The sequence below is a fragment of the Oncorhynchus mykiss genome, chromosome 17 (assembly GCF_057628025.1).
Source record: "Oncorhynchus mykiss isolate SJ-2025 chromosome 17, ASM5762802v1, whole genome shotgun sequence".
Classification (NCBI taxonomy): domain Eukaryota; kingdom Metazoa; phylum Chordata; class Actinopteri; order Salmoniformes; family Salmonidae; genus Oncorhynchus; species Oncorhynchus mykiss.
Window position 1 is genome coordinate 39,901,606 of NC_143038.1, and position 26,649 is coordinate 39,928,254.

At 44.0% G+C, this 26,649-nt stretch overlaps 1 protein-coding gene across 1 annotated transcript; it reads left to right on the plus strand.

Annotated features, from left to right (window-relative positions):
* The first annotated feature begins 6,738 nt into the window (after positions 1–6,738).
* Positions 6,739–13,476, plus strand: LOC110494151 (transcription factor SOX-11-like). Its single transcript, XM_021568929.3, has 2 exons — positions 6,739–7,139; positions 7,624–13,476. The coding sequence occupies exon 2, from the start codon at positions 7,672–7,674 to the stop codon at positions 8,869–8,871; it is 1,200 nt and encodes a 399-aa protein (XP_021424604.1). The 5' UTR covers positions 6,739–7,139; positions 7,624–7,671; the 3' UTR covers positions 8,872–13,476.
* The last annotated feature ends 13,173 nt before the right edge of the window (positions 13,477–26,649 follow it).

The window sequence follows — 26,649 nt, forward strand, 5'->3', positions numbered from 1 at the left end:
CCTAGAGTGTGTTTAGCGTAATAATCCACCACAAATCCCTAACTTTTGCTTAGATTAGAGTTCCTAAATGTTAACTATCTGTTTATCCCGCCTCAGCAAAGGGGACATAGATCCCCCAAAATCAGCAGGCAGCCTTTAAGTCCTCCCGCATAGTAAAGCGTAATGCTGAGATCTAATGTGTCTCTATGAGGGGTTTGATATCCCCCACAAAAGCCTCTATTGACTTTAATGACAAACAGATGCCTTTACTTAAATATTTAGAAGGTGGGAGATAATACAAAAAAAAAACACGTTATAAATGCTAATATTTATTAAGCTACTGCTGGTAGAGTTGTGAGCCTTCTAGAGTCCAAGCTTGGCACGGTGAGAGCATGCTGTCGTACCCTTCACTCCCAAATCCCATTTCAATACAGTCTGCCCTCCAGTGACAATGACAAAGCCAAGACTGTGATTTGTTACAGTGCATTCGGAAAATATTCAGACCCCTTCCCTTTTTCCACATTTTGTTACGTCACAGCCTTATTTTAAAATGGATGAAATATTTATTTATTCTCATAAATCTACAAACAATACCCCATAATTGTAACGGATTTCCTCCTCTTCGTCTGAGGAGGAGTAAGGATCGGACCGAAACGCAGCATGGTAAGTGTCCATATTGATTTATTCAAAAAACACAACTGAACACCGGAACAAAATAATAAACGTGAAATATACAAAACCGAAACAGTACCGTGTGGCCCAAACACTCACACGGAAACAAACACCCACAAACCAAAAGTGAAACCCAGGCTACCTAAGTGTGATTCTCAATCAGAGACAACTAACGACACCTGCCTCTGATTGAGAACCATACTAGGCCGAACACAAAAACCAACATAGAAAAACAAACATAGACTGCACACCCCAACTCACACCCTGACCATACTAAAACAAATAATAAAATAACTATGGTCATAACGTGAAAATATTGACAAAGCAAAAACAGTTTTTTAGAAATGTTAGCAAGTTTATTACAAATTAAAAACAGAAAGTACAGAGAGATCCTTTATGAAAACCTTCTCCAGAGCGCTCAGGAACTCAGACTGGGGCGAAGATTCACCTTCCAACAGGACAATGACCCTAAGCACACAGCCAAGACAACGCAGGAGTGGCTTCGGTTACAAGTCTTTGAGTGGCCCAGCCAGAGCCTAGACTGGAACCCGATCGAACATCTCTGGAGAGACCTGAGAATAGCTTTGCAGCGATGCGCCCCATCCAACCTGACAGAGCTTGAGAGGATCTGCAGAGAAGAATGGGAGAAACTCCCCAAATACAGGTGTGCCAAGCTTGTAGCGTCATACCCAAGAAGACTCGAGGCTATAATCGCTGCCAAAGGTGGTTCAAGAAAGTACTGAGTGAAGGGTCTGAATACTTATGTACATGTGATATTTCAGTTTTTTTTTATATACAGTGGGGCAAAAAAGTATTTAGTCAGCCAACAATTGTGCAAGTTCTCCCACTTAAAAAGATGAGAGAGGCCTGTAATTTTCATCATAGGTACACTTCAACTATGACAGACAAAATTAGAAAAAATATCCAGAAAATCACATTGTAGGATTCTTAATGAATTTATTTGCAAATTATGGTGGAAAATAAGTATTTGGTCAATAACAAAAGTTTCTCAATACTTTGTTGGCAATGACAGAGGTCAAACGTTTTCTGTAAGTCTTCACAAGGTTTTCACACACTGTTGCTGGTATTTTGGCCCATTCCTCCATGCAGATCTCCTCTAGAGCAGTGATGTTTTGGGGCTGTTGCTGGGCAACACGGACTTTCAACTCCCTCCAAAGATTTTCTATGGGGTTGAGATCTGGAGATTGGCTAGGCCACTCCAGGACCTTGAAATGCTTCTTACGAAGCCACTCCTTCGTTGCCCGGGCAGTGTGTTTGGGATCATTGTCATGCTGAAAGACCCAGCCACGTTTCATCTTCAATGCCCTTGCTGATGGTAGGCTTTGTTACTTTGGTCCCAGCTCTTTGCAGGTCATTCACTAGGTCCCCCCCGTGTGGTTCAGGGATTTTTGCTCACCGTTTGATCATTTTGACCCCACGGGGTGAGATCTTGCGTGGAGCCCCAGATCGAGGGAGAATATCAGTGGTCTTGTATGTCTTCCATTTCCTAATAATTGCTCCCACAGTTGATTTCTTCAAACCAAGCTGCTTACCTATTGCAGATTTAGTCTTCCCAGCCTGGTGCAGGTCTAAAATGTTGTTTCTAGTGTCCTTTGACAGCTCTTTGGTCTTGGCCATAGTGGAGTTTGGAGTGTGACTGTTTGAGGTTGTGGACACGTGTCTTTTATACTGATAACAAGTTCAAACAGGTGCCATTAATACAGGTAACGAGTGGAGGACAGAGGAGCCTCTTAAAAAATAAGTTACAGGTCTGTGAGAGACAGAAATCTTGCTTGTTTGTAGGTGACCAAATACTTATTTTCCACCATAATTTGCAAATAAATTCATTAAAAATCTCACAATGTGATTTTCTCATTTTGTCTGTCATAGTTGAAGTGTACCTATGATGAAAATTACAGGCCTCTCTCATCTTTTTATATACATTTTCTTTGTCATTATGGGATATTGTGTGTAGATTGATGAGGGAAATAAACAATTTAATCAATTTTAGAATAACGCTGTAACATAACAAAATCCCAAAAAGTCACACAAAAAAAGCTTTAAAAAAAAGGGATTTGAATACTTTCCGAATGCACTGTAGGTGCCTAAACTATACATATTTATATTGATGTCACCTCAGTGTCAACCCCCATTTCTTAGCTCATCATTTGAGCCAAATAACTGACCAATGTGAATCATATGTGTGTGTGTGTCTGTCTGCGTGCGTGCGTGCGCTAGAGTGTGTGCGTGTGCTTTTGCACCTGCGAGGGGCTGGAGGTTAGAGAGCACAAAGGGATAATAGCATTGAAACTGTATGAATGGCTAATAAGTCGATGAATGTACAGTATCTCAGGAGATGGAGTTGCCTATGGTTGCGAGAGTAAGAGAGACCTGCATTGATATGGATGGGTTTAGTGGCTCTAATGAGAGTGCTAGGTGAAATGTTTGTCTTTAACGATGTGTTTGTCTCATGAATAAGAAAGGAGTTTGGTGGATGGGGAACACTTTGGCCTTCGGATGGGAGGAGTCTGTTGTCTCAAGTGCTCTTGAGCGAGGCCCCCCTTTTAAACCTCAGCTGTCACTGCCATGCCACATGGCCAGAGTTTTCTTTTATATATTTCATTTTATCGCCTCCACTTAGACACTGACCCCCGAGGAATGACTTGACCCGCCCAATCCTCCTCCCTCATTCGAGGAGAACCTGAGAGCACTCAGCGGCTCGGACCAATTCAAGCGCAAGGTAGGGGGGGAGAGAGTAAATGTTGAAATGACCTCGCGTTGCAGGTTCCTGTGTGAAGTGACGCTTCCAGCACTATAGCCTACAGTACATAACATATAGAGCTATGACATCATTCTATACATAATGAAGGTAAACAACAACGTTGAAACAAGAATCCCTCATTTGAAATAGTAGAGAGGCCATCCTTGTTGTGAGTTCCTCAGCTTCCCCGTTAGCAGTCCTCCCAGCCTCTCACATGGAGTTGGTTCATGATGTAATTGCCCTTTCGTAGGCTACAGAAGCCATAGTGGAGGCCACCGCAAGACATTTGATAATAGAGTAACAGAATGGATATAGCTAAATGAATATAAACGGCATTGTCGTCTCTTGCCAATAAAATGTTATTGCGGCCTCCTTTATTAGATGGGCTGCTGAGTGCTGGTAATGGTGGCTGGGTGTGATGAGTGAGAACAGTGAGACAAGGAACTGCATGCCCAGTAAAAGTGTTTGTGACTGGACCAGGATGTGTTAATATAGGCTGTCCCCTCTCTCCTTCACCTCTAGCATCTCAGATGCAGCGTAGTGGCTATTCTGATAAATGAACAGGAGGATGAGCAGAGAGGGGGGGAGGGGAGCTGTCTTAAAGAGATCAGGGGTCAGAGTCTGGGAGATGGGGCGGTTCACATTCGTTTCTCCTGCTTCGCTCTGCTTCGTTGGACAGTGGCGTCAAAGGTCAGAGGATGAGGGGAGAGGGGAGGGGAAGGGCCGAAATCTTGAACCTCTCAGCTGTCTGCCTGTGCACATGTTGGAGGTAATCCGCCCCCCTTCTCGTCCCCCTCCTCGTCCAGCCAGAGAGTGCCCTTTGACCTTTTCGCAAGGGAAAAACACCATCTCACCCCAAACAGATTTGGCCAAGAATCAAGGCTCTTCACATAAGCAGCTCACGACCTGACATTCCTTTGACAGCGGTGTTGTTACAATATGATTCACGCTGCCAGGTTTACAAGGGCAATGCAGGCAACATGCCAATAGCACAGCGGGTGTTTTTCAGAATGGAAAGCAGTGGGCAAGCCAAGTTAACCAAACTGACTATTCACCAAAGCTTTAATTTAAAGAGTGGCTAAGAATAAAACATTTGCAAAGGAAATGTGAAAAAAAGGTGCAAATGAATGTATTCATAAGAGAAAGGTTACATGTGTCTTGTGGCATGGCGAAAGCACGCTGATGCATAAATGCACAGTGTCTGTGTGTTCATTAAACCACTCATGAAGAAAATTTAGCATACATTTGCACCACTGAGGGAGCAATGCCAACAACAAATGAATGCACAGCTGAGAGTGAACAGCATCTTAAAGGTACACAAAAGGACACATGAATGACATTAAATGGTTCAGGAGTCCGAAGAAATGAGGATACAGGTTAGAGGGTCATATATTTTTGAAAAGACACATTTCAACAAATAATCATACATAATCATACATCATTTCCAGTGGATATTGACTTGTATTTACAAATGTGGTTTCATGATGGTTGGTGGGTATCAAAATGCTCACTGCATGTGACCAATAGCCATGTGTGATATGATAAGACATTTTTTTTTTCATTAAAAAACATATTATATAAAGCAGCAAAAGACCAAAGATTACTCTACTTTTTAACCCAGGGGGGGTTAGACCCTCTTTAGTCTGAAATGAGAGCAGAGGATCTCTCGCTGTGCAGTTCTCTAGCAGACCTCTAATCCCTGAAAAATGATCTATCTGTGGGTAGAATGGTGAGGGGGGGGGGGCCAACACACACCCCTGATGCACCCCAAGCCCCCCAGGACCCCTTCTTTCCCAGCCCTTATCTGGCAGACAGCTCCACCAGGCCTGCCCCATGTGAGAGGGGGGTGGGGGGGTAGAGAGAGAGGGGGTCCAATCCTTCAGCCTCCACTACAGCAATAATCGCCAGACGTGTCTGCTCAGGGATTTCGGCAGGGCCTGAAGTAGGTCGCCCACTGATTGGGTTGTTGTCATTTTGTGTGCGGCCGTGCCAGGGCTAACGTCAGTAGTATTTGTCAAAGTGAATATGTCTGACATCCAGACACTGCGCTGGCCCGGAGTCTAATGCAATGTGCTTGTGGAAGCAGACACAATAATAGAGACAGAGAGAGAGAGAGATTTAGAACATACCATGTTCCATTTTGCCACTTTATAATAAGTATACTTAACACAGCAAAAAAAAATATATATATATATGACACGAGAGGGGTTTGGATTAAAGCCCAAAAATATTGGAACATCCAAGAAAGTGCAAGGTTGCAGTTCAGTTGTCAGACTACTAACCAGCATTGATTATACCACAAGACTATATATATATATCATATTTGGAATGGATGTCTACTAAATACTGTTTGGGGATTTCTCAATTGGTGTATTGATGCACTAGCTCTGTCTGTCAGAATGACCAGACACACTCCGCACAGAACCTAATGGTTCTGCCCACTCACATAATGATAGTTCATTTTAATGGACCCTTTTCCAGGCTAGCAATAATGACATAGCTAATGTCAGACTAGGACATCATGCTCATTTTTTCGTTCCACTTCAAACTTGACATTCAAATCCATAGATTCTGCATCACAGCTTCTCTCGTATCCCCTATAGGCTACGCATGAACTGAAATGCTTTATCTGAAAGCCCATCAAATGTATGGGTTCACAGAAATGCTGAGAAGGAAAATTTCACCTGCATCAGTATCTGTGGAAAAGGTCTGGTCTGTCTTTATAAATCAATTCATGACTTACTTTATCTATTTCTGCATCACATATCAATTTATCAACTTACCTATTTATGATACAATTAATTTAGTTCTTGTATTTTGCAGACATGTTGCAGTCACTATACATTTTGACAGGGAAACATACTGCAAATATACAGCTTGTCTTCAAACAGTGAACTTTCACCTTTTAACGCTGAGAGTGTGTAGGCACGCTTCAACATGCACACTTCTTTAACCCACACAGTTTACTGGTCAACAGATTCATAACACAGAGCACTTCTCAGTTATGTAACTGTGATTTAAACATGCAGACAGACACCGTCTTGCAGGATACACTCCAAGCTTCTTTAAAACTGCACTTAACATTTTAAACATTTAACGCCCCCTCGTTTAACATTTCAACTCCCTCTCTCAGTTTCCCTGTTCTGTCACTGTGCCTGTGCCTCACTGTATGGAGACTTTCTGCTCTTATACACACACACAGACACACACACACACACACACACACACACACACAGACACACACACGCACACACACGCACACACAGGCAGACACACACACTGAGCCGCTGCACGGAGTGGTGGGTGGAGGGGGAGGAGTTTGTGCCAGAGGAGGTTGAGCTGTCTACTGGGAGGTTTATAGAGTAGCAGACAGGGGGGCAGTCCCTACAAAGAGGGAATAGGTTAGAGAGAACAGTAGACAAGGAACGAGAGTAGAGAGAGAGAGACAGAGAGAGACAAACAGACAGACAGAGACAGAGACAAAGACTCAAAGAGAGTCTGCATGCAGCAAGCCTGGGACAGCTTGGTACTGTAGAAACAGCCAGACGTTCAACTCTAGCACTAATTTCCTCTCTGCTCCACAGCAAGCCCACCTGGTTCAGCTCAACACTGCATCATCAGAGCCAGCCCATTCTCTACATATGGAGAGGGAACCGGCTTCTTTTCAGACACTCAGCATCTAGGTCCTGAGGCAAGGGTACTGAAGCAGAGTCCTACAGAATTTCTGGTGAGTGTTTTAGTGTTTGTCCTAGTGGTCACATTTCCAGCCAGTGATGGTAGTGTTGTTATTCATTAACTTGTGAGTAATGTTGTGAGTAATGTTGGAGATGATTTTTGTGCTCTGGGATTTGTATAGGATGTGTTAGTTTGTACCTCTAAAAGCAGATGGGTTATGGGCATCTTTTTTTTATTTTTTTTTATCTAAGGCTGTGTTTAGACAGGCAGCCCACTTTTGACCAATCAGATCAGCTCTGAAAATTATCTGAAGTGATTGGTCAAAAGACCAATTAGTGAAAAAAGATCCGAACTGGGCTGCCTGTCTAAACGCAGCCTTCGCGTTACATATTGTACTGACCATACTGTATGTAACAATTGAAAATGAAAGGAAAAACACAAGTGTAGATTTATGTGACATTTACAGTCATGCTGTCAGCTGAGCGATACCCTTGATGGTGATACTTATGGCTTGTCTTTTTCCTTTGGTGGTACAGGAAGAGGAAACGTTGCAGTAACAACTTAGAGTGTCTGTGTGATTATGGATGACTCCAGCCGTCAGTCTGAGTAGAGCATCATCCTCCATCATGGTACAGCAAAGGGGACACAAATACTTAGCAGTTATGGACAGCGATTTGAGCCAAGAGGTTTTCGTAGGACTGGGAGCAGATGAAGGGGAGGAGGTTTTTGGACCGTCACCCTCCAACAAAGACCCCAACTGGTGCAAGACTCCCACGGGTCACATCAAGCGGCCCATGAATGCATTCATGGTCTGGTCGCAAATCGAGAGACGGAAGATCATGGAGCAGTGGCCAGATATGCATAACGCAGAGATCTCCAAACGCCTAGGCAAGCGCTGGAAACTCCTCCCCGACTACGAGAAGATCCCCTTCATCAAAGAAGCAGAGAGACTTCGGCTAAAGCACATGGCTGACTACCCCGACTACAAGTACCGGCCCCGGAAGAAGAGCAAGAGCTCCATGCCCGTGCGGGTCGGGGAAAAGGTCCCCCTGAAGACAGGCAAGTCCCACACGGGTGGTCGTGCATCCGCTTCCGCTTCCGCATCCTCCACAGCCTCCAGCAAAGGGCTCAAGGTCCGAACGCCTTCCTCCAAACACAGAGCCAGCTTCCACGGCAATAAGTTCAAAGGTTACGACGAGGGCATCAGCGATGACGACACAGTGGATGTAGAGATGGCCAGTCAGGGAGCAAGCCAGCCAGGAGGGCAGAGGCCAGCCGTGGACGTCTTCCACCACCAGCAGGCTGCCATGACCACTGGGCAGCAGCAACCTCATCTCACAGCCCAGCTCAGAGTCAAATTGCCCACCACCACCTCCCACCCGCCCACCTCCACCCTCCCTGTGGGCCTCTCCTCTGGGTCTCCTGTAACCCAGAGCCTCCCAGAGTCGTCCCCCAGGGTGTCCTCTTCATCGGAGTCCCGTACGCCCCTCTCCTCCACCGGCCGCTCCTCCACCCCCACCTCCACCAGCTCCTCCTCATTCGTGTCGTCGGCCTCCTCCGACGAGGAGCTGGATGAGGAAATCTTGCATATCATCTCCAACGCCAACTTCGACAGCATGCCTATGGATTGCGCCACTCTGGACAAAGACTTTGATGCTGCGTTTCACACCAACTCAGGATCCCACTTCGATTTCCCTGACTACTGCACCCCAGAAGTGAATGAGATGATATCCGGGGACTTGCTGGTGCCCAGTATCTCTGACCTGGTGTTCAAGATCTACTGACCTTCATTCATAAAAGCCTGTGGTTTTTTGCTTATATTATTTATTTTTCCCCACCCTGAGCTTGGACACTTCCTTTTTGTGTTCTCTCAATCAAGTCCGTAAGTGCTATTGCTTTTCTTTTCCCAGTATGCCACATCCTGATGGTCTGGTGTACAAACAGTGAAATGTTTCTCACTCCAAGCCTTTTATCAAAGTTTAAATATTCAGGCACCGAACAGGAGACCAGGTACAAACAGCAGAGCAGACTCTGAACAGATATGTTCCTAGTAGAGGGATAAGAGTGCTTTCAACAGTAAACCTATTCAGTATTTATTGTTTTCAGTATTAACAGGAGCATGGAGCATTGCCATGTCTTTCATGTGCATTTGTTGTATATGAAGCACCATTACAGATATGTTCTGACATAATCAACCAATGAAGGCAACAACTGCAGATTCACATTTTCAAATTGACAAAGTAGCCTCATTCCTGATTTATTCATGTTATCAACAAATTATCTCTAAATATCAAAGGGTAAAAAGGGAGATCATGTGAGGCATAGATAGTCCTTATGTTTCAGCTAATAGGAATCTGCAGCACTTGTCATCAGGCTTTTACAGTAGCATCAGTTAAAGTAGAGGCTCTTGCCAAGAGAGAAATCTGCTGCAGACAAGTGCCAAGGAGCCGGCCATAATTTATTTAATAATCTGTAATTAGATAACAGCACTTTCATCGCCTCGCTAATACTGCAGACTCCAAGACATGGAGTATTACGTAAACACAAGCCTTGTGTGTGTGCCTGATTCATTCCAGACAGTTGAGGCTGACCGTAGCGGTGGTTTGGTGGTTAGAGTGTGGGGCTGAGTAGTGGAGGGGGAACAGGAAGGGAGAGAGGGGAAGTGAAAGAGGGGCCAGGGGGTCGGTGATGGGGGGTGAGGAGAAGCTTTTCTTTCAGGGAGCTGTACATCTGTCCGTGCAGGCAGCAGCCTTTGTGCCGGGGTCGGAGTAAGTGTGTATGTGTGAGTGAGTGTGTGTGTGTGAGTGTGTGTGTGTGTGTGTGTGTGTGTGTGTTTGAGCTCTATTGAGCAAGCGTCTGCCAGCCGGGGTAGTGGAGAGGGGGGTAGTGTATTCAGGGGTAGATGAGGACACGGCCATCCACACACCCACCAGCTCAGTAAAATGCATGTCATGTCTGCAGTCTGGCTGCAGCTGCCTGATCAGGGCCGATTCAGCGGTGAATGGAGGAGAATCTGTCTGCCAGCTGTCCCTCCATTGACTCTCTCAGGGATTGTTTTGTCTAGAGGTCCTTCTGCCCCTGCCTCATTCATCTGCCCTGATCTGGGGATGAGATGCACGCCACCTCTCCTCTCCTCTTCTATCTCTCTTTCAAACAACCGTCGGGGGAACGAGGTGACAGAGAGAGAGAGAGAGTGAGACGGACCCCCCCTTCTCTCTCCATCCCAACATGTGACCTTTCTTCTTTTTATCCCTCTATCCTCATTAATTACATCGCCTGGCTTTGGCACTGTGGTGAAAAGGACCAGTGTTATTTGCTTACTCTCCACCAGCAGCTGCCGAAGAGCCAGCCAGAAAGCAGCACCAAAACCCTTCCTGCAGTTCTTATCTTATATAAACTGATGCTAATCCCTCGCCAGACCGACCTTGTCAGAGCCAGTCAGCATCCTTTAACAGAGGCTGCCCCACGCGTTGCAGTGTGTCTCTGGAGCAGGCCAACGAGAGGCAGGAGACAGGGGATATGTGATGGGACCATGGGGGATACATTGGGAGTTTGTTTTCAGACCAAGATGCACTGTTTAGGGTTGTGTCTTAATGACTGTGTGGTATAGGGATCATGACGAGAACAGGATTGGGTTTTGTGTTGTGTTCCTCCTCAGTCCCTCCCCCCAGGAAACGCCTGAAGGAACCAATGCTTGTTTATGAGCGACAGTGTTTTCAGTTCCTTGTGATGAGAGAACTGCACCATAACCTTTACAGTACAATGTCTTCATTAGCAAAAAAACGAACAAAAATAAAATCAGGTAACTTGTTTCTGAACTGGAAGGTGGCTTCCTTCGTAGATATCAATGGTAGGAGAAGATAGATGAAGGTTAAAAAATAAATAAATAAATAAATAAAAATAAAAAAAGAGAGATGGTTCTACTACGAACAGAGGCCTTTAAGAATCCATACAACAACACTGATTAATTTTTTCTGTTACATATAAGTAGGAGTTCCTTTAAAAATATTGGAAGGATACCATTTGAACGGTAAAGAATCCAGAAACAACAACATCCAACCTCCATCTAAAAGTGAACTGCAATCGAGGTTTTAGACATACTGCATGTGTCCTAGTATTAAAAAAGTGATCGCCAGTATTCTGTACTGTTAATACACACTGATATTGGTTTACATAGACAAAGTACGGCAAGCCATTCCTGAACAAATCAGTATTCAGGGATGAAACAGGTGAAATTACAAATACAGATTCAGCAAAAATGTCTTGGTTCACCAGTTGAAAGGGTATTTCACCTCTTGATTATGTACATGATACAGTACAATATATCCCATGTTCTGTCTGGTTATAATAGTATTACTCAACAAACCTACAGTACCGTACAGTGTAATGGAACCAATACTGAATTCAACACCAGCAGCCTAAAACTGGACTCAGGACTAAGGTAACAGCTCACTGTGGAACTGATCCTATGAGTTTTAGTTTTAGTCATTCTATTGTGCTGTATATTAGATCATGCATCTGAAAAAAATATGTACCAGCAAAATTATTTGATACTGCTGAGTTATACCTTTTCAAAGATGTAATGTTTGAACGTACAGTGTGTATCAATCATTCAGGTGCATTTAAGTGTAAATAAAATATTTATTTAATTACATAAAAATGTTTTTAAAAAAGCAAAAGGTTGGAAAGGGACACCCTTGACAGAAACCTAACCAGCATTTCCGATTATTTATTTAATACTTGTGTTTTTTATTAGAATACTTCTAGGCTCATTTTATTTTACTTTTTCATATTTTAGAAAGAGAGCTAGAAACCGGCCTAGACAACTCACAGATGGGCTCCGGCAAATTAGTGTCAGAGTGATAAATGCAAAAAGCTGTGGAGAAATTAAGCTGGGTAAAAACACCCATCTGGTGTGCACCTCCTACTCTGGGCCGGCCTTTGATGAATAGCATTCCCTGAGACAGAAATACAAGGACAATGCAAATTTCATCGAGCCGTCGGCCTCCCTCTCCTACCACCTCACCCCACCCCCACCCACCCCTTCCCCCTCACATCACAAGTGGGGCATAGCAGCCCCCGCCATACTGAGCATGACTGTCTGACTGTCTGTCTCCAGCTACAGCGTCTTGCATGTGGCTGCCACCACGGTGACCTGGGGCCCCCAGCAGGACCAGTCCAGGGCTATAGGGGTCCACAGGGGCCACTCTCAACCTCAGGGTCCTAGTAGGACTTAACTTACCATTCCTTTAAACCACACCGACCTGACAACACAACAGCAGCACTGGGAGACCCGGCTTGCTGCACACAGAAGTAGCCAAAATATGACCATGATGCCTCACATACAAGTACATATTGTTTACAAGGTTTTACAGTATTATAGTCTGAGCTGAATACAGAATGTTTCCTCCGCTTTCATCCTCGCAGCAAGGGTTATTTTGATTTGTTTACAATGTCAAATATGATTTGTAGTCTATTCACCAGCACGTTTTGGTCTTAGTCGTGGCAAATTGTAACAAAACCTATTTCTGCGACATGAAACAAGCTGAATCTTGTTAAGCTGAAAATATGCTTGTGTTGAACTTTGATTCCTCAACGTTATTGTAAAACAGGGGAAATGGGGATGTTTAAATATATTTTCATGTGTTACAAATGCATTGCATCCAGCAGTACACTCCAGAGTGTACTAGTCTGAACAAACTGTCTAATCAAATCTATAAGGCTCACCCCTATTAATCCATATATAGATATATATTGGCATACATTTTAAGATCTGTGTTGATAAATGTAATTGGTCGATAAGTAGAACCAAAATTCTTGACATTGCATTGATAATAGGTATGCATGTACAAATAGTAAATGTCTCTAACAATGGGAGTAATTGCACTTCGTATAGCCTCCCATGAAACACTTGTATTGAAAACCAGGGGAAAATGGTGGAAAAAGTCATTTAGAAAAATGCATCACTATGCTAACAAAACTTAATGCTAATATTGTCGTATTGGAACCCCCCTCTGCTGTGTAGACTGTCATTCCTGCACTATTCATTATGGATTGGTGCATAACAAACATGATGTGTTTCTATCAATCAGTCATTTGCTGTATTGCAATTCCATAAAGCTCATTTAATCTGTGTGCAAAATGGTTCAACAGCTAACCATCCCGTTCATCTTGGTATCGCGTTTGACCAATAATTAGCATTGCTTTATCATGTATATGTATGCTTTTTGTAGTGTGGTACATTCAGCTGTTCTGACAGCGTGTGTGTGGATAGAAATCAAAGCACTTTGTTGTAAATATGTACGTAGATCTGAGAGACGCCATTTTTCATTTTGGATAGAGTTATCAGTGTAATGACACTCCATCACTGAATAAACTGTTACAGTCAACATCGGATGTCTTCTGTGTCTGTCTTAAACTCTCTGTCTCTGTATCAAGCGACGGTGGAGTGTGGAATATTCGAAACTGCCTTCCTTATGGGGTTTTAACAGTTGGCTTCCACTGTGACAACGTTATGTGACTGTTGTTTCACTCTGTGTCTGTCAGGATGCAGATGTTCTTGTGGTCAACTTCAGAAACTTGAACACTCGCACTCATGATGTCATTCACGGTACGTGTACACAAGATATATGTGAGGTGCACACTGAAACCCCCGTCACACACTGACTGAAAACCCACCACAACACATTCTCAGAAGCATTTTTTAACACTTAAACTGTGGCCTTACTGTTTTTTTCCAGCACCGTGAAGAAAATACAAGAAAACAATTATTGAGCTAGGGATTCATCCCAAATCCAACTGAGTGACAAAAATGTTTCTAAAGGGGAATTATTTGGTTGACTAAATAATGTGTGCCCTTCTGGATTCCCATTCAGAATTCTAACCTGGGTCAGCCGGGCTCCTATAGCCAAAGGCCATGTTTGACTGCTTATGCTGATGGGGGTGACATTTATCCCTTTTCTGTCACTTTAGAGACTTACACACGAAGCGGTGTGGTGAATCAAGCAGACGTGCAGTGTGGTCTGCACAGTCATGTCAGCTCCAAACTCAAATGTGGGTTAAACAAAACAGCAAATGGTATTAACTGCTGCTGAAATAGGGTCTGCACTAGGAATTCAGACCATTTCAGGGGTGACTGACACTTTGTGCATTGTGAGAGTGAGAGACAGTGTATTGTCGGAGCGAGCGGGCAGCGTGCAGACAGAGTAGACGTGGTTGGTTGGGTGAAGGTTTGATGTGTGTCATGCTTTTGATTCCCTGATTCTAATAAGCTGATTTGGTGAGAAACACCTGAGAGGATTACTCAAAGGATAATAGGTAGTAGCAGCTCTCACATTAGATTGGATGCTTGTCACTCACTACCACCCCCTCCCTACTCGTTCCTCCCTCTCCACAGCATACACTAGTTTACCCTGGAGTCACACCATAATGTCTGACAAATAGCACTTTCCTCATGCCCTGAATACACAAATGCACAAAGCTAACCATATGAAAATGAACTCCCAGTGCAAGGTGCTACATCGGTTCTACTGATGTTGTGAAGGTTGCGTGTGACCTCTCTCATCATGGCTCACCAAGGGGGTACAGGGCGACTGGCATCCATTTTGTTTTAATACCTGGACCCTTTGACCCTAACAGCCCTCTTTAGAGCAGCCCACAGTGATAAATGCCCCCAAAAGTGTGTCTGCCTGGTGAAAACAGCCTCATCTGTGGAACAGTTTATTGAGTTACGGGGAGCTTAGGTAAGCACATAGCTGTTTTACTGGCTGATTCATTGGAAGCTTATATTTCACTGGGACCAAATACCAATGGCTCCGACGGAATTTGTCAATAAAGGAGCATTTCTGCACCACTTTTCTCCCTGGTCAGAGAAAGTTAAAAGTACTGCTCTGTCCCTCCTGATTTATAAATCTTCCCCAGGGATACAGAGTCCTGATAGGAAAAGAATGATGTCCTTGTAAACTGCTGTGTCAGTCCACTCAGGTCCATACCAGGATCAATTAGCGAGACCTAATTGCTGTTCTTCCAATTACACAGTCATAAGCAGAGAGACATGGTTATTGCTAGGGAGCTCCGAAGGACTAAAGGAGAGTCCTCCTACATAGCCTGGCAAGTGAGGAGGCAAGGATTGACAGGGAACGCATGGGTGTATTTGTGGGAGTTTTTGAGAGCGCGTAAAAGTGTGTGTGCTAGTGTGTGTGTGCTTATGTGTGGGTGCGTGCGTCCAGTGTATGTGTGATCTTGGTGTATTTTTGTATGTGTGTGGTGCTCCTAAGCAGCAAAACAGCCAGTCCAATGTACCAGACAAACAATTAGGGTCCTGTCTGTGCCATGGTGTGATCTGTCAGATGAGGCTGCAGAAGCTGCATTCGTCTCCCCTGACCTGGGTCTGACTGCGAGTGCCGCTGGAGATTCAGACTGCAGTACACAGTCAGTCAGTGGCTGTGTCCCAAATAGAGTTCTGGTCAATAGAGTTCTGGTCAAAAGAAGTGCGCTATATAGGGAATATGTTGCCATTTAGGACACAACCAGTGACTAAGTGTTTCCAGATTAAGAGAGCTCTGTCTGGGATGAAACAGCGCTCAGAGCAAAACGCTGCAGCTCCTCTCTCTCTCTCTCTCTCTCTCTCTCTTTCTCTCTCACTCTCACACACTCACACACTCACTCACTCTCACTCTCACTCTCACTCCTCCCTCCATAGGAAGACCTCAAGTGGAGTTTCATGTCTGGCGTTTTGGAAAAACACGGGGTAGACACACAAGATGCTTAAGGAGACCAGGCTACATGAGTGGGCTTCCTATACATCTAGTTATTCTCTGGATCCCCTCACATACACACACAAACACAGATAATGAAAAACAACCGTCACCATGTGTTTGCCCACTGGAGAAAGCTGAGATAGACTACAGGATTTGAGTGAGGTAGGAGACATTGGTGTGGACAGATTTGGACTGGCTGTCCCCTTTGGGCCAGTCTAGTAGCATCTCCAGACAGGCTGCGTTACGGTGTGAAGGGGGCCAGAGGAGGCCACGCACTGCCAGAAGGGGACAGCACGGAGGCTGTAAGGAGCGTAGCGGGCCAACAGCTGGCACCATGCTCAGTGTCCAGGCAGCAAGCCGCTGCACAACAGGACTGTCCTGAAAGCCAATATAGACACACAGCAAGACCAAGGGTGTGTCCCAAATGGCATCCTATTCCCCATGTAGTGCACTACTTTTGACCAGTGTCCATGGGGCTATGGTTAAAAGTAGTGCCCTCCATAGGGAATAGGGTGCCATTTGGGATGCAGTCCAAGTCTGCTTCCACTGCTACTGGAGCCTAGAAGTCTATGGAACAGTCACCCTCAGTCAGTATAGACAGTGGACAACTTATAGGCCACTCCAGATAAGTGCAGATTGGAAAGTGCAAACTGTTTATGTGCATTAATTCAAGTTCATTATTTTCGACAGGCTCCAATTAGACATAGCTAGTTAGATTCCCTATGGCATGCACATACATGACAGTCACAACAACACATTGCATTTGTCAGGAGTTGACTGTTTTCTGCTACCAACAGTAACACCTCTTGTCTTGAGCCTAGTTCCCTTGAGTTGTAGGTGTTCAAAATAGTGACAACTGCAGCATTTTTAAAGGGCTGGCAATATACACACCATGTATCACAGAGACGTCTGTAGATGTTATATTGTCATGAACTGCACCAGTTCTCATTTCCTGGGAAAGTCATTTGAGCACTGACACTTTCATAAGTCTTATCTGATCATGCGCGCACGTGTGTGTGTGTGTGTGTGTGTGTGTGTGCGTGTGCGTGTGCGTGTGTGTGTGCGTGTGTGTGTACGTGCGTGTGTGTGTGTGTGTGTGTGTGTGTGTGTGCGTGTGTGCGTGTGTGTGCCTGCGTGCGTGTACTTCCATGTTTTAGTTGGTATTTTTGTGCATGCTATTAAAAGCATCATTCATGCAGTCCTGTAAATTTCCGTAAAAGCTATTGTACCACTTCAACCTCAGCTGGCCTGAGCCCAACTTTATAGTGATAGATGCAGAAACACACCACTTCACCCACAAATTTACAACTAACCAAAACAGTCCCGTCTTCCCTGCGCAGGTTAGTGTTTTTCATCATGGATCTTGTTCTGGAGGAAGCCCTGCGGAGTGGTCACCAGCTGACACGGCCACAAAGTCATAAAATATTATTTTAAACCTAACCCTAACCTTAACCCTAATCTTAACCACACTGCTAACCCTAACCTTAAATTAAGGCCAAAAAACACATTTTTGTTTTCATACATTTTTACAATACAGACAATTTTGACTTTGCAGCTAGCCATTCTAGTGGAAATCCCTTAGTTCTGCCTCCAGGGTACGATTCATGACAATAAACATCAACCTGTCCTGCCTAACCTTTAATGGCTTCTACACCTCATGCATTGCAATCTCTACAGTGCTAGTAGCTTACTACCCACATCATTGACTTGTTATATAAAGGGCAACAACATTTGGTGACATTTCCTCTCACTGCCTGAGGTGATTGCTGAAGTCACATTCAATTGAACACTGAAAAATATAGACCACATCATCGACTTGTTTGAATAAAATGATTTGTCATGGTCATGGTCTCATGGTATTAGTTGGAATAGTTTTGAATAGGTGAGATCAATGCCTAGGCTACATCTGAAGAAGCCTTGTAGGACTATGCATACCTTTCCAGTTGTATGTCAATGACGGTAGGCTCAAGCCCAGACGTATGGACCTTAGGACAAGCAATCATTTTTAGGCACGTCCCAAATGGCACCCTTTTCTCTACACAGAGCACTACTTTTGACCAGAGCCCTATGGGCCCTAGTCAAAAGTAGTCCACTATACAGGGAATAGTGTGCCATTTGGGACGTCATTTACATTAGCATTTCCAGGGAGGCAGTGTAGCGGTAGCCTACATGTCTGGACAAGTCTTGCATCAACAGGATAGGCACAACCAATCTGGCAACCTGCTTCTGGCTATGACCCACTTCTCTGCACACTGACCTTCAGTGGTGGAGGACATTCTTCAGACACACATAGACACAGACAGGCAAACAAACATGATATACACTGACACCTACACGCCCCCACATTCACACATGCATAGTGTATACAGACACACAAGATTGTAAATGCGTATCAGTCTTTTAAAAATGTAGTTGGATAAATAAACAATGATTATGCCCCTGACATGGAATTTAAGTTGGTTGTAAAATGACTAACTGCAATACCATTCAGTATTGTATAACCAATGTATAGCAATGTAAAACATTAATACACATTTCCCACTGTTCTGTGCATGCAATGTGAACTCTCGTGTGAAGAGATCTATGGCAGATGAGTGCAGATAAGTAGACAGCGTGGGTGCATTCTCAGACACATGACTCACACCACAACACACAGACACACTGCTCAGCTCGGCTTGTCAACACAAACCATTGGGTGACAGTAAAGACAACATGCAGTACTTGTATGTGCACACACACACACACACACACACACTCACACACACACACACACACACATCCTCCCCACCTGGATGCATCTGCAGGGAGCTACGCATACACACGTTGCAAAGGCTCATGGGTTTGTAGGCCACTGCTTATCTCTGAACTCACGTCAAATCAAGATGGAGATGTCCTTTGTCTCATTACAAGCATCCTGGGGTTCAGAGCCTGCCCTAGATGTAAATTCTCTCATCAAAAATGACATTGCAAGACAAAGAGGTCAGATACTAATACAGTGTTAGACCTCCTTACTGTTCATTTTCTTGTACAATGTCTGCCATTTTGTCAAATGAAGTTCAAAACTTCATTTTAGTTCTTATTTGCACATAAGTCTGGGAGAAGTCTAAGGGAAGGACACTGCAGTAGTTTTAGCAGGCCTCATCATCCTCCACCACGCCTCCTGTGGATGTTGTTTACGCTTGGCCCAAATGGATTCCCCTTTAATCCTATGTATGCCGGTGGATTTACCCACTTCTCCCTGGGTTTACAGTTAAATGTGAGGCCTGGATCCCCTTAAGCCCAGTCTAAGCCTTTTAAAAAGGATGCAGGAGTTTTGGACCGTAGCAAAACGCAACGCTCTCTCTCTCTCTGGCTGCTCTCTGCATGCTCTGTCTCTGCCTTCTGATTCAGAGGCTGTGGAGTGGTTTATTATATAAAATCATGGACTCGTATGCTGCTCATCACAGGAAGTGCAAGCCAGAGGATTTCATCTCACAGGAAAAAAAAAAAACAATATCGAGAGAAGGAAGTGGAAATCGGGTTATACTGTATAAACTGCTTCCATCATTTCCCATCTTGTATGGACTTTGTGTGGATCTATCAGCAGGGTTTCTATAGATTTAGTGGGGAAAAACAGATTAACCTCAATACATCCCCAACACATTAAAGCCTTAAAATAATCACTGTTACATCCATGAGTTATACCACGTATTACCACCGCACTGTAGCTAGATACGCTTTTCTTTTTCTAATCAATTGTAAACACGCTAAACGTGAATTTGCATGCAGGGAATATAGGATCCACGATTGATAACGTTTCCAATTTCCAGGGATTAGGAGATGAAAAGGTCACATGTTTATTGTGTTTTTGGTGGTTTCACAGGGAATGTTTATTTGGATTTACAATACCACATGCTGGTTTGTCCTGACCCTTCATGTGCTTGAAGGCCAAATGCAGATGTTTTTATATGAATATTTTATAATTTATGGGTAACAATTAAGTACCTTACTGTAACAGATTTCCATTCAAAGAGAAAAAAAATATTTTTTTGCAAAAAACGATTTCTCAAGCAAGAATTGTGCTTGTCTGTTAGTGGTCTGAGTGGGGAGGGGAAAACTGAAAACTAGCTGTTATTAGTAGAGAGGTTTGGAACTCTCTTTGTTATTGGCCTATTAACCAATTTACCACATGGTGATGTCACCATTGAAAGCCAAAACTCCCGCCCATGCAAACCTGCAGATTGGAAGGTCCATTGTAGATTGTATTTTCAAGCAGCAACTATCAGGAAATAATACTGATCAAATGCTTTCACACTTTTAAAGTGTTAGTTTCATCAGCTGTAGTACAATATGATATAAAACAGAATTTTGACTGCACTGGGCCTTTCATAATGAGATAGATGTGTGGGAATATTGCCAGCTCCTACTGTATTGCTCTATTGTTATGTTCTATGAGAATTCTTACCAGTGCTGAATAATTCCACTAGCAAAGGGTTAGAACACAGTTATGTCACTGTAGCAGGGTTGAAACCACAGAACCAGAATGGGATTATATTTCTACACTCTTAGAATAAACAGTGCTATCTAGAACCTAAAAAAGTTATTTGGTTGCAGGAAGAACCCTTTTCACAGAGGGTTTTACATGGAACCTAAAAGGGTTCTACCTGGAACCAGAAACGGTTTGTCCTATTGGGACAGCCAAAGAACCTTTTTGGAACCATTTTTTCTAAGAGTATATGGTTGGAACACTGCTATTGCGGCCCAGTGACAAAACCCAATGAAAGCTAAGGGAATCTGCTTAGGCCACCACATTGTATGTACAAATCTGTCATATCTAGTGCTTTTTTCATACCAGTGCCTCACTTTGGAGCTACATAATCGTCTTATCAAAATGGCTGGTGAGAAGCTATCTTACAAACAGAGATCTGACCTTTACATGTAGCATAGATTATTTTCGCTACAACTGAACCATTCAGTCTCATGAGGGTGTCAATTGGCTCTGAGGGACCCTGATTGTCTTTTGATGACCCTGACTGTCTTTTGATTGGGTGGTCTAATCTAATCTGTCTGTTCCAATACAAATACTATAATATTTTTTTCTCTCATCTTTTGATTTTACCAAGTCTTGTTGCCAGTTGTGTTATTATAAAACACATAAGTCATCTGAACAAGTGTGATAATGTAGTAATCCTGATGCTCTGCTTTCCTGACCTTCCTGTAAGGTCAAATCATCCTATAGGTTCAATATGTCATATTGGCCTATGAGCACAGAGCCACAGGCATATAGTATAGGGAAGCTTAAACCCACCACATCATGATATTATGATTCGCCTCACGGATGGCAGGCCGAGTCCACATCAATCACAGAAATGCCACCCCAATAACTTCGCTGCAGCACGTATGACAAAAAGCGCCATGCTCAAGACTCCCCAGCCTACCAATGTCCTCAGCAGAATTTCAATGGGGTTACGCTCCCATTTCAATCAATAACAATCTGAAGACACAACATGCAGCAAGGCCTCCAAAGTGTGAATAAATAAGCATAAGAACATAAGCCTCTTATACTTGAATCCAGGTCATAGTTCATAATGTACATTTAGTCTGGGGGATTAAGGAGCTATAATATAATGTCGGTCTAGTTTTTGTAAGTGTAGCCGTGACAACCACGATGACAGACACCTAAGCCAGTGGCATTTAACCACTGTGACCTGGCTGGGAGGGAAATTAATCTGAAGGTACAGATAGATATAGGATGTTAATTTGACCAGTTTCTCACAGCAGGAAAATAATCCTGCAGCAACAGGAAATGTGAATTATTGTGTGGATCATAATTAATGGACATTTTTGTAGGGTTTAAAAAAAAAATAGTTGGGGCAAATCAAGTATATATATATATATATATTTTTTTGGGGGGGGGGTTTTCTCCCCAATTTCGTGGTATCCAATTGTTTAATACCTACTATTTTGTTTCATTGCTACAACTCCCATACGGGCTTGGGAGAGACGAATGTTGAAAGTCATGCGTCCTCCGATACACAACCAAACCAAGACGCACTGCTTCTTAACACAGCGCGCATCCAACCCAGCCGCACCAATGTGTCAGAGGAAACACCGTGCACCTGACAACCTTGATTAGCACGCACTGCGCCCGGCCCACCACAGGAGTCGCTGGTGCGCGATGAGACAAGGATATCCCTACCGGCCAACCCCTCCCTAACCCGGATGACGCTAGGCCAATTGTGCGTAGCCCCACGGACCTCCTGGTCGCGGCCGGTTGCGACAGAGCCTGGGCACGAACCCAGAGTCTCTGGTGGCACAGCTGGCGCTGCAGTACAGCGCCCTTAACCACTGCGCCACCGGGAGGCCCGAAAATCAACTATTTTAAAGTGAAAATTAAAAACTTTAGACACCTTTTTAAACCTTGAATACACTACAAGTGATTCAATCCTTGACTACACTACATGCTATGCAGGACATTTCCTGCAACAACAGGGTGATCAAATTAAGATCCTACATCTGTATGAACTGTGACCTCCATTTTACATCTGAATAGAATACAATGCCCTGGTTTTTGTCCATAACCGCTTAAAGGTGTTGCACCTTGGTCGTTCAAAAAAAAATTAAGTCAAGACACCCGGTGTATCGGCAGCGCCTCGACAGGAATTACTGAAGAATGTTTCAGAATGATTTTGTATGCACAACTTACCTGATTCACGTCACAAGACTGAAAAGATCAGCTAATATGTTGTAACATAACAAATATCATATTCCACAATACACCGTATCTTACTATAGCAGTGCTGAAGACACAGAGAGCCACAGTCTTTCTATTACTGCAGTCCTACGGGGAGACCAACTGACATTTCCCATAACCTAGGCCTATATGTAATCCTTCAATCTTGATTGGGCTCATAGCATTAATCAACCTATAGGAAAACAGCAGTGGTTATGCATGGCCTGAGCTGATTGGACTTGATTTACCCATATCGCAACACCACTTCATTGATACTTTGTAATTAAACTTCTGACACCATTTTTGCAGAGCAAGGAAAATGGAATTGAAGATGGGATCGTTCCAGTTCATGTTTTCTGAACCAATTTCATGCACAATTTCCTCTATGGTAGATGGGAGCCTGTGTGTGTGAGGTAGCTACAGCTGCCCTGCGCTTATAGAACGTGTAAGGCATACTGTGCTGTGAAGGGGTGCAGGGAGTATGATATGGAGTAGCAGCACAGGCTTTTGACATGCAAATCCACACCTGCTGAATACATGTGAGGAGTATCAATTATACTGTATAACATGGCCATGTTAACTGATTATGGTGCTAAAATAAAACACGGTCATGACAGTCACTGTAGCCATTTTCATCCAATAAAATAAAGAACGTGCATAATCATTCAATCTGTGATGACTTCATACTTCATATGTAATGATACATGAACCATAGAAAATGTGTTGTTTTGTAATTATGGAGCCCAAAATGACAATAATTGTACTATTTCTCAATACTCACATTAAACCAGTGCTCAAAGGAGCACACCAAACCCCCTTTCCTGGTTTCAACCATCACTGCCAGACATTGTAATGTAAACACATGTTCCTGCATTGGTTTTCGGTCTTAAACTCACTAAGGCAGTAGGCCACTATGAACAGGTTCAGTTCATGAACACCCATGTGGTGGTTACAGTGTTGGACAGTGCTATTATTTGTTAGTTGTTGTTGTTTATTTGTTAGTGTCGGGCAGCTGTCCGTCATGCCTTATGCTGGGAAGGATAAAGGAAACACACAAAGACATGGACGGGCGCACACACACACACACACTTCACTGATGAGAACAGTCTGGGCCGAACACTTCATACACAACAGCTGAACCCACACAGCAGGGAGCCCACAGGCAATCTGCTCCACACACACACACACGCACGCACGCACACACACACACACATACACACACACACACACACACACACACACACACACACACACACACACACACACACACACACACGCACACACACACACACACACACACACACACACACACACACACACACACACACACACACACACACACACACACACACAACTGCACCCTCAAGAGCACCGATGCACACACTACTCCCACTGCGCGTCACAGAAAAGCAAAGACACAAACAAGACCGTCCAATCCCAGTGGCAATTCAAGAAATGTCTTCCAAACGTCACTAGATTTCACTGTGAGCTTCCACCACAGTTTCTCTCCACATAATCAGTTGTTCAATCTATATTCTACAGTCGTTCAACATCGCAGCACTGTATAGAGCTGTTCTCCAGCCTTGTACATCCCTCTGCGCCAGCAGTGAAGGTGAAAGCATTCTATTAAAGGCCAGTCCCGGTTCATACCAAATGGAGCTGGCCCACAGGGGGCTGGCAAACGCGCCCCACACACATCCTACACCTTAACAAGACTGCAATTAAGGCAGACAGGAGCTGGTGCCAAAGTGTTCCCCTTGAAATCCCCCTCCACTTAATCAAGCGGGTCAGGCCTGCTACCGTGTAATGGCAGGAAATGAATTACAACAAGAGCCCCCATTTTAACCCCGCTAAACCTGCCACGTGCGAGTGGCGAACTTGATTCATGAACTTGGGGACATAGTGGGGCAGAGGGTTAAAATGGCCGCTTCATAGTTACATTGAGGGGAGTAGTTAGTCTGAATGGGTTTTAGTGCACATTACTGCAGTAACACAGCCATATTGGCCCACATTGGACAATACATCTACTCTTATCAATGTTTTTTTTTAAATGTTTGTCAGTACAATTAATTGTAAAAACAGATGAGCCGATTTAGGAAAATAGGATTTGGGGCATAAATGAGTTTGAAAAACATAAGTAGACGGGTGAAGTTAGAGGCCAAATCTAAGCCAACAATGAGTCATTGAGTTCAAACACTCATTTCTAATGTGGTATTTCCAACTTGGAGCATGTACACTACATGACCAAAGTATGTGGACACTTCCTCCTTGAACATCTCATTCCAAAATCATGGACATTTATATTGAGTTGGTGCACGCCTAGCCCAAAGAGTTTAATATTGAGTTGGTCCCCCCACCCCCCCATTCAGCCACAAGAGCATTAGTGAGGTCGGGCACTGATGTTTTGGGCGATTAGGCCTGGCTCGCAGTCTAAAATGTAACTGTATGCTGTAGCGCTAAGATTTCCCTTCACTGGAACTAAGGGGCATAGCCCAAAACACGAAAAAGAGCCCCAGACCATTATTTCTCCTCCGCCAAACTTTACAGTTGGCACGATGCATTCAGGCAGATAGCGTTCTCCTGGCATCCGCCAAACCTAGATTAGTTTGTCGGACTGCCAGACAGTGAAGCGTGATTCATCACTCCAGAGAACGCATTTCCACTGCTCCATACTTCACAATAACAGCACTTGCAGTTGACCGAGGCAGCTCTAGCAGGGCAGAAATTTGATGAACTGACTTGTTGAAAAAGTGTCATCCTATGACAGTGCCACGTTGAAAGTCACTGAATTCTTCAGCAAGGCCATTCTACTGCCAATGTTTGTCTATGGAGATTGCATGGCTGTGTGCTCGATTTTATACACCTGTTAGCAACGGGTATGGCTGAAATAGCCTAATCCACTACTTTGAAGGGGTGTCCACATACGTTTGTATCTATAGTGTATTTTCAAATTTGCCAATTAGTTTGAATTACTCCTGTTCAGTCATATTTTTAAACCAGGAAGGCTCTTCAATATAACATCCTGGAGGAGGATCCCCTGAGAGACAAATAAAGGGACACATTCTCCTCCTCTTCTCCTCCTCCTCCCAGCCAGCCAGCCTGGCACTGAAACTAAACTCTGAAGTGAAGTAGGAATGACATTTAAGGCAGGGAGGAGAAAATCTTGGAAGGAAGGGGAAATTGGATCAATTCAGGTGTTGTTGGTGATGAATTTGGGTTGTGCCGGTGAGCTGCTTAATGTGGGCATCACCACGGCAACACACTTAACTGGGTTGGGCCTGAAATCTGCAAAGTAATCCATTTTCACAGTCACACCTCAGTGTGTCAGGCAGGAAACCAGCTCGCTGTAGCTGGATAAATATGCTCTCACTCACTCACCCCATCGCTCTCGCTCTCCCCTGTAATGTTATCGCTGGGACTCACTGTGTGTACGTGTGCGTGCGTGCATGTGGGTGTGCAAATGAGAGAGAGTGTGAGAGAGAGCGAGAGAGAGAGAGAGTGTGAGAGAGAGAGAGAGAGAGAGAGAGAGAAAGAAAGAAAGAAAGAAAGAAAGAAAAGGTGGGACAAATGGAGAGGGAGAGAGGAAAATAGAGGGAGAGAGAGGGAGAGAGGAAATAGAGGGAGAGAGAGGGAGAGAGGAAAATAGAGGGAGAGAGAGGGAGAGAGGAAAATAGAGGGAGAGAGAGGGAGAGAGGAAAATAGAGGGAGAGAGAGGGAGAGAGGAAATAGAGGGAGAGAGAGGGAGAGAGGAAAATAGAGGGAGAGAGAGGGAGAGAGAGCGTAAAATGAAATAGTCACCCATGTGGCTATGCCTTGGATTTTATTCCCTCTTCTTGTCCCCTGCAACTGATATCATTCACACTAGTGTATGTGATTTAACCAATGGATTTAAAGTGACTAAAAAGAGAGGGAGCGTAGAGAGAGGAAAATAAGTGTAGAGGGAAAGGCCGTCCCATCCATAGATCGCCTCTCTTCCCTCTACCAATGACAACAGCATCCTCTAAAGGTTGGAACAGATAGTTCAACCAATAGGAGAGGAAAAGAGCATGTCCCAGAGATATTCAAACAAACATGTCATCACACTACACTGA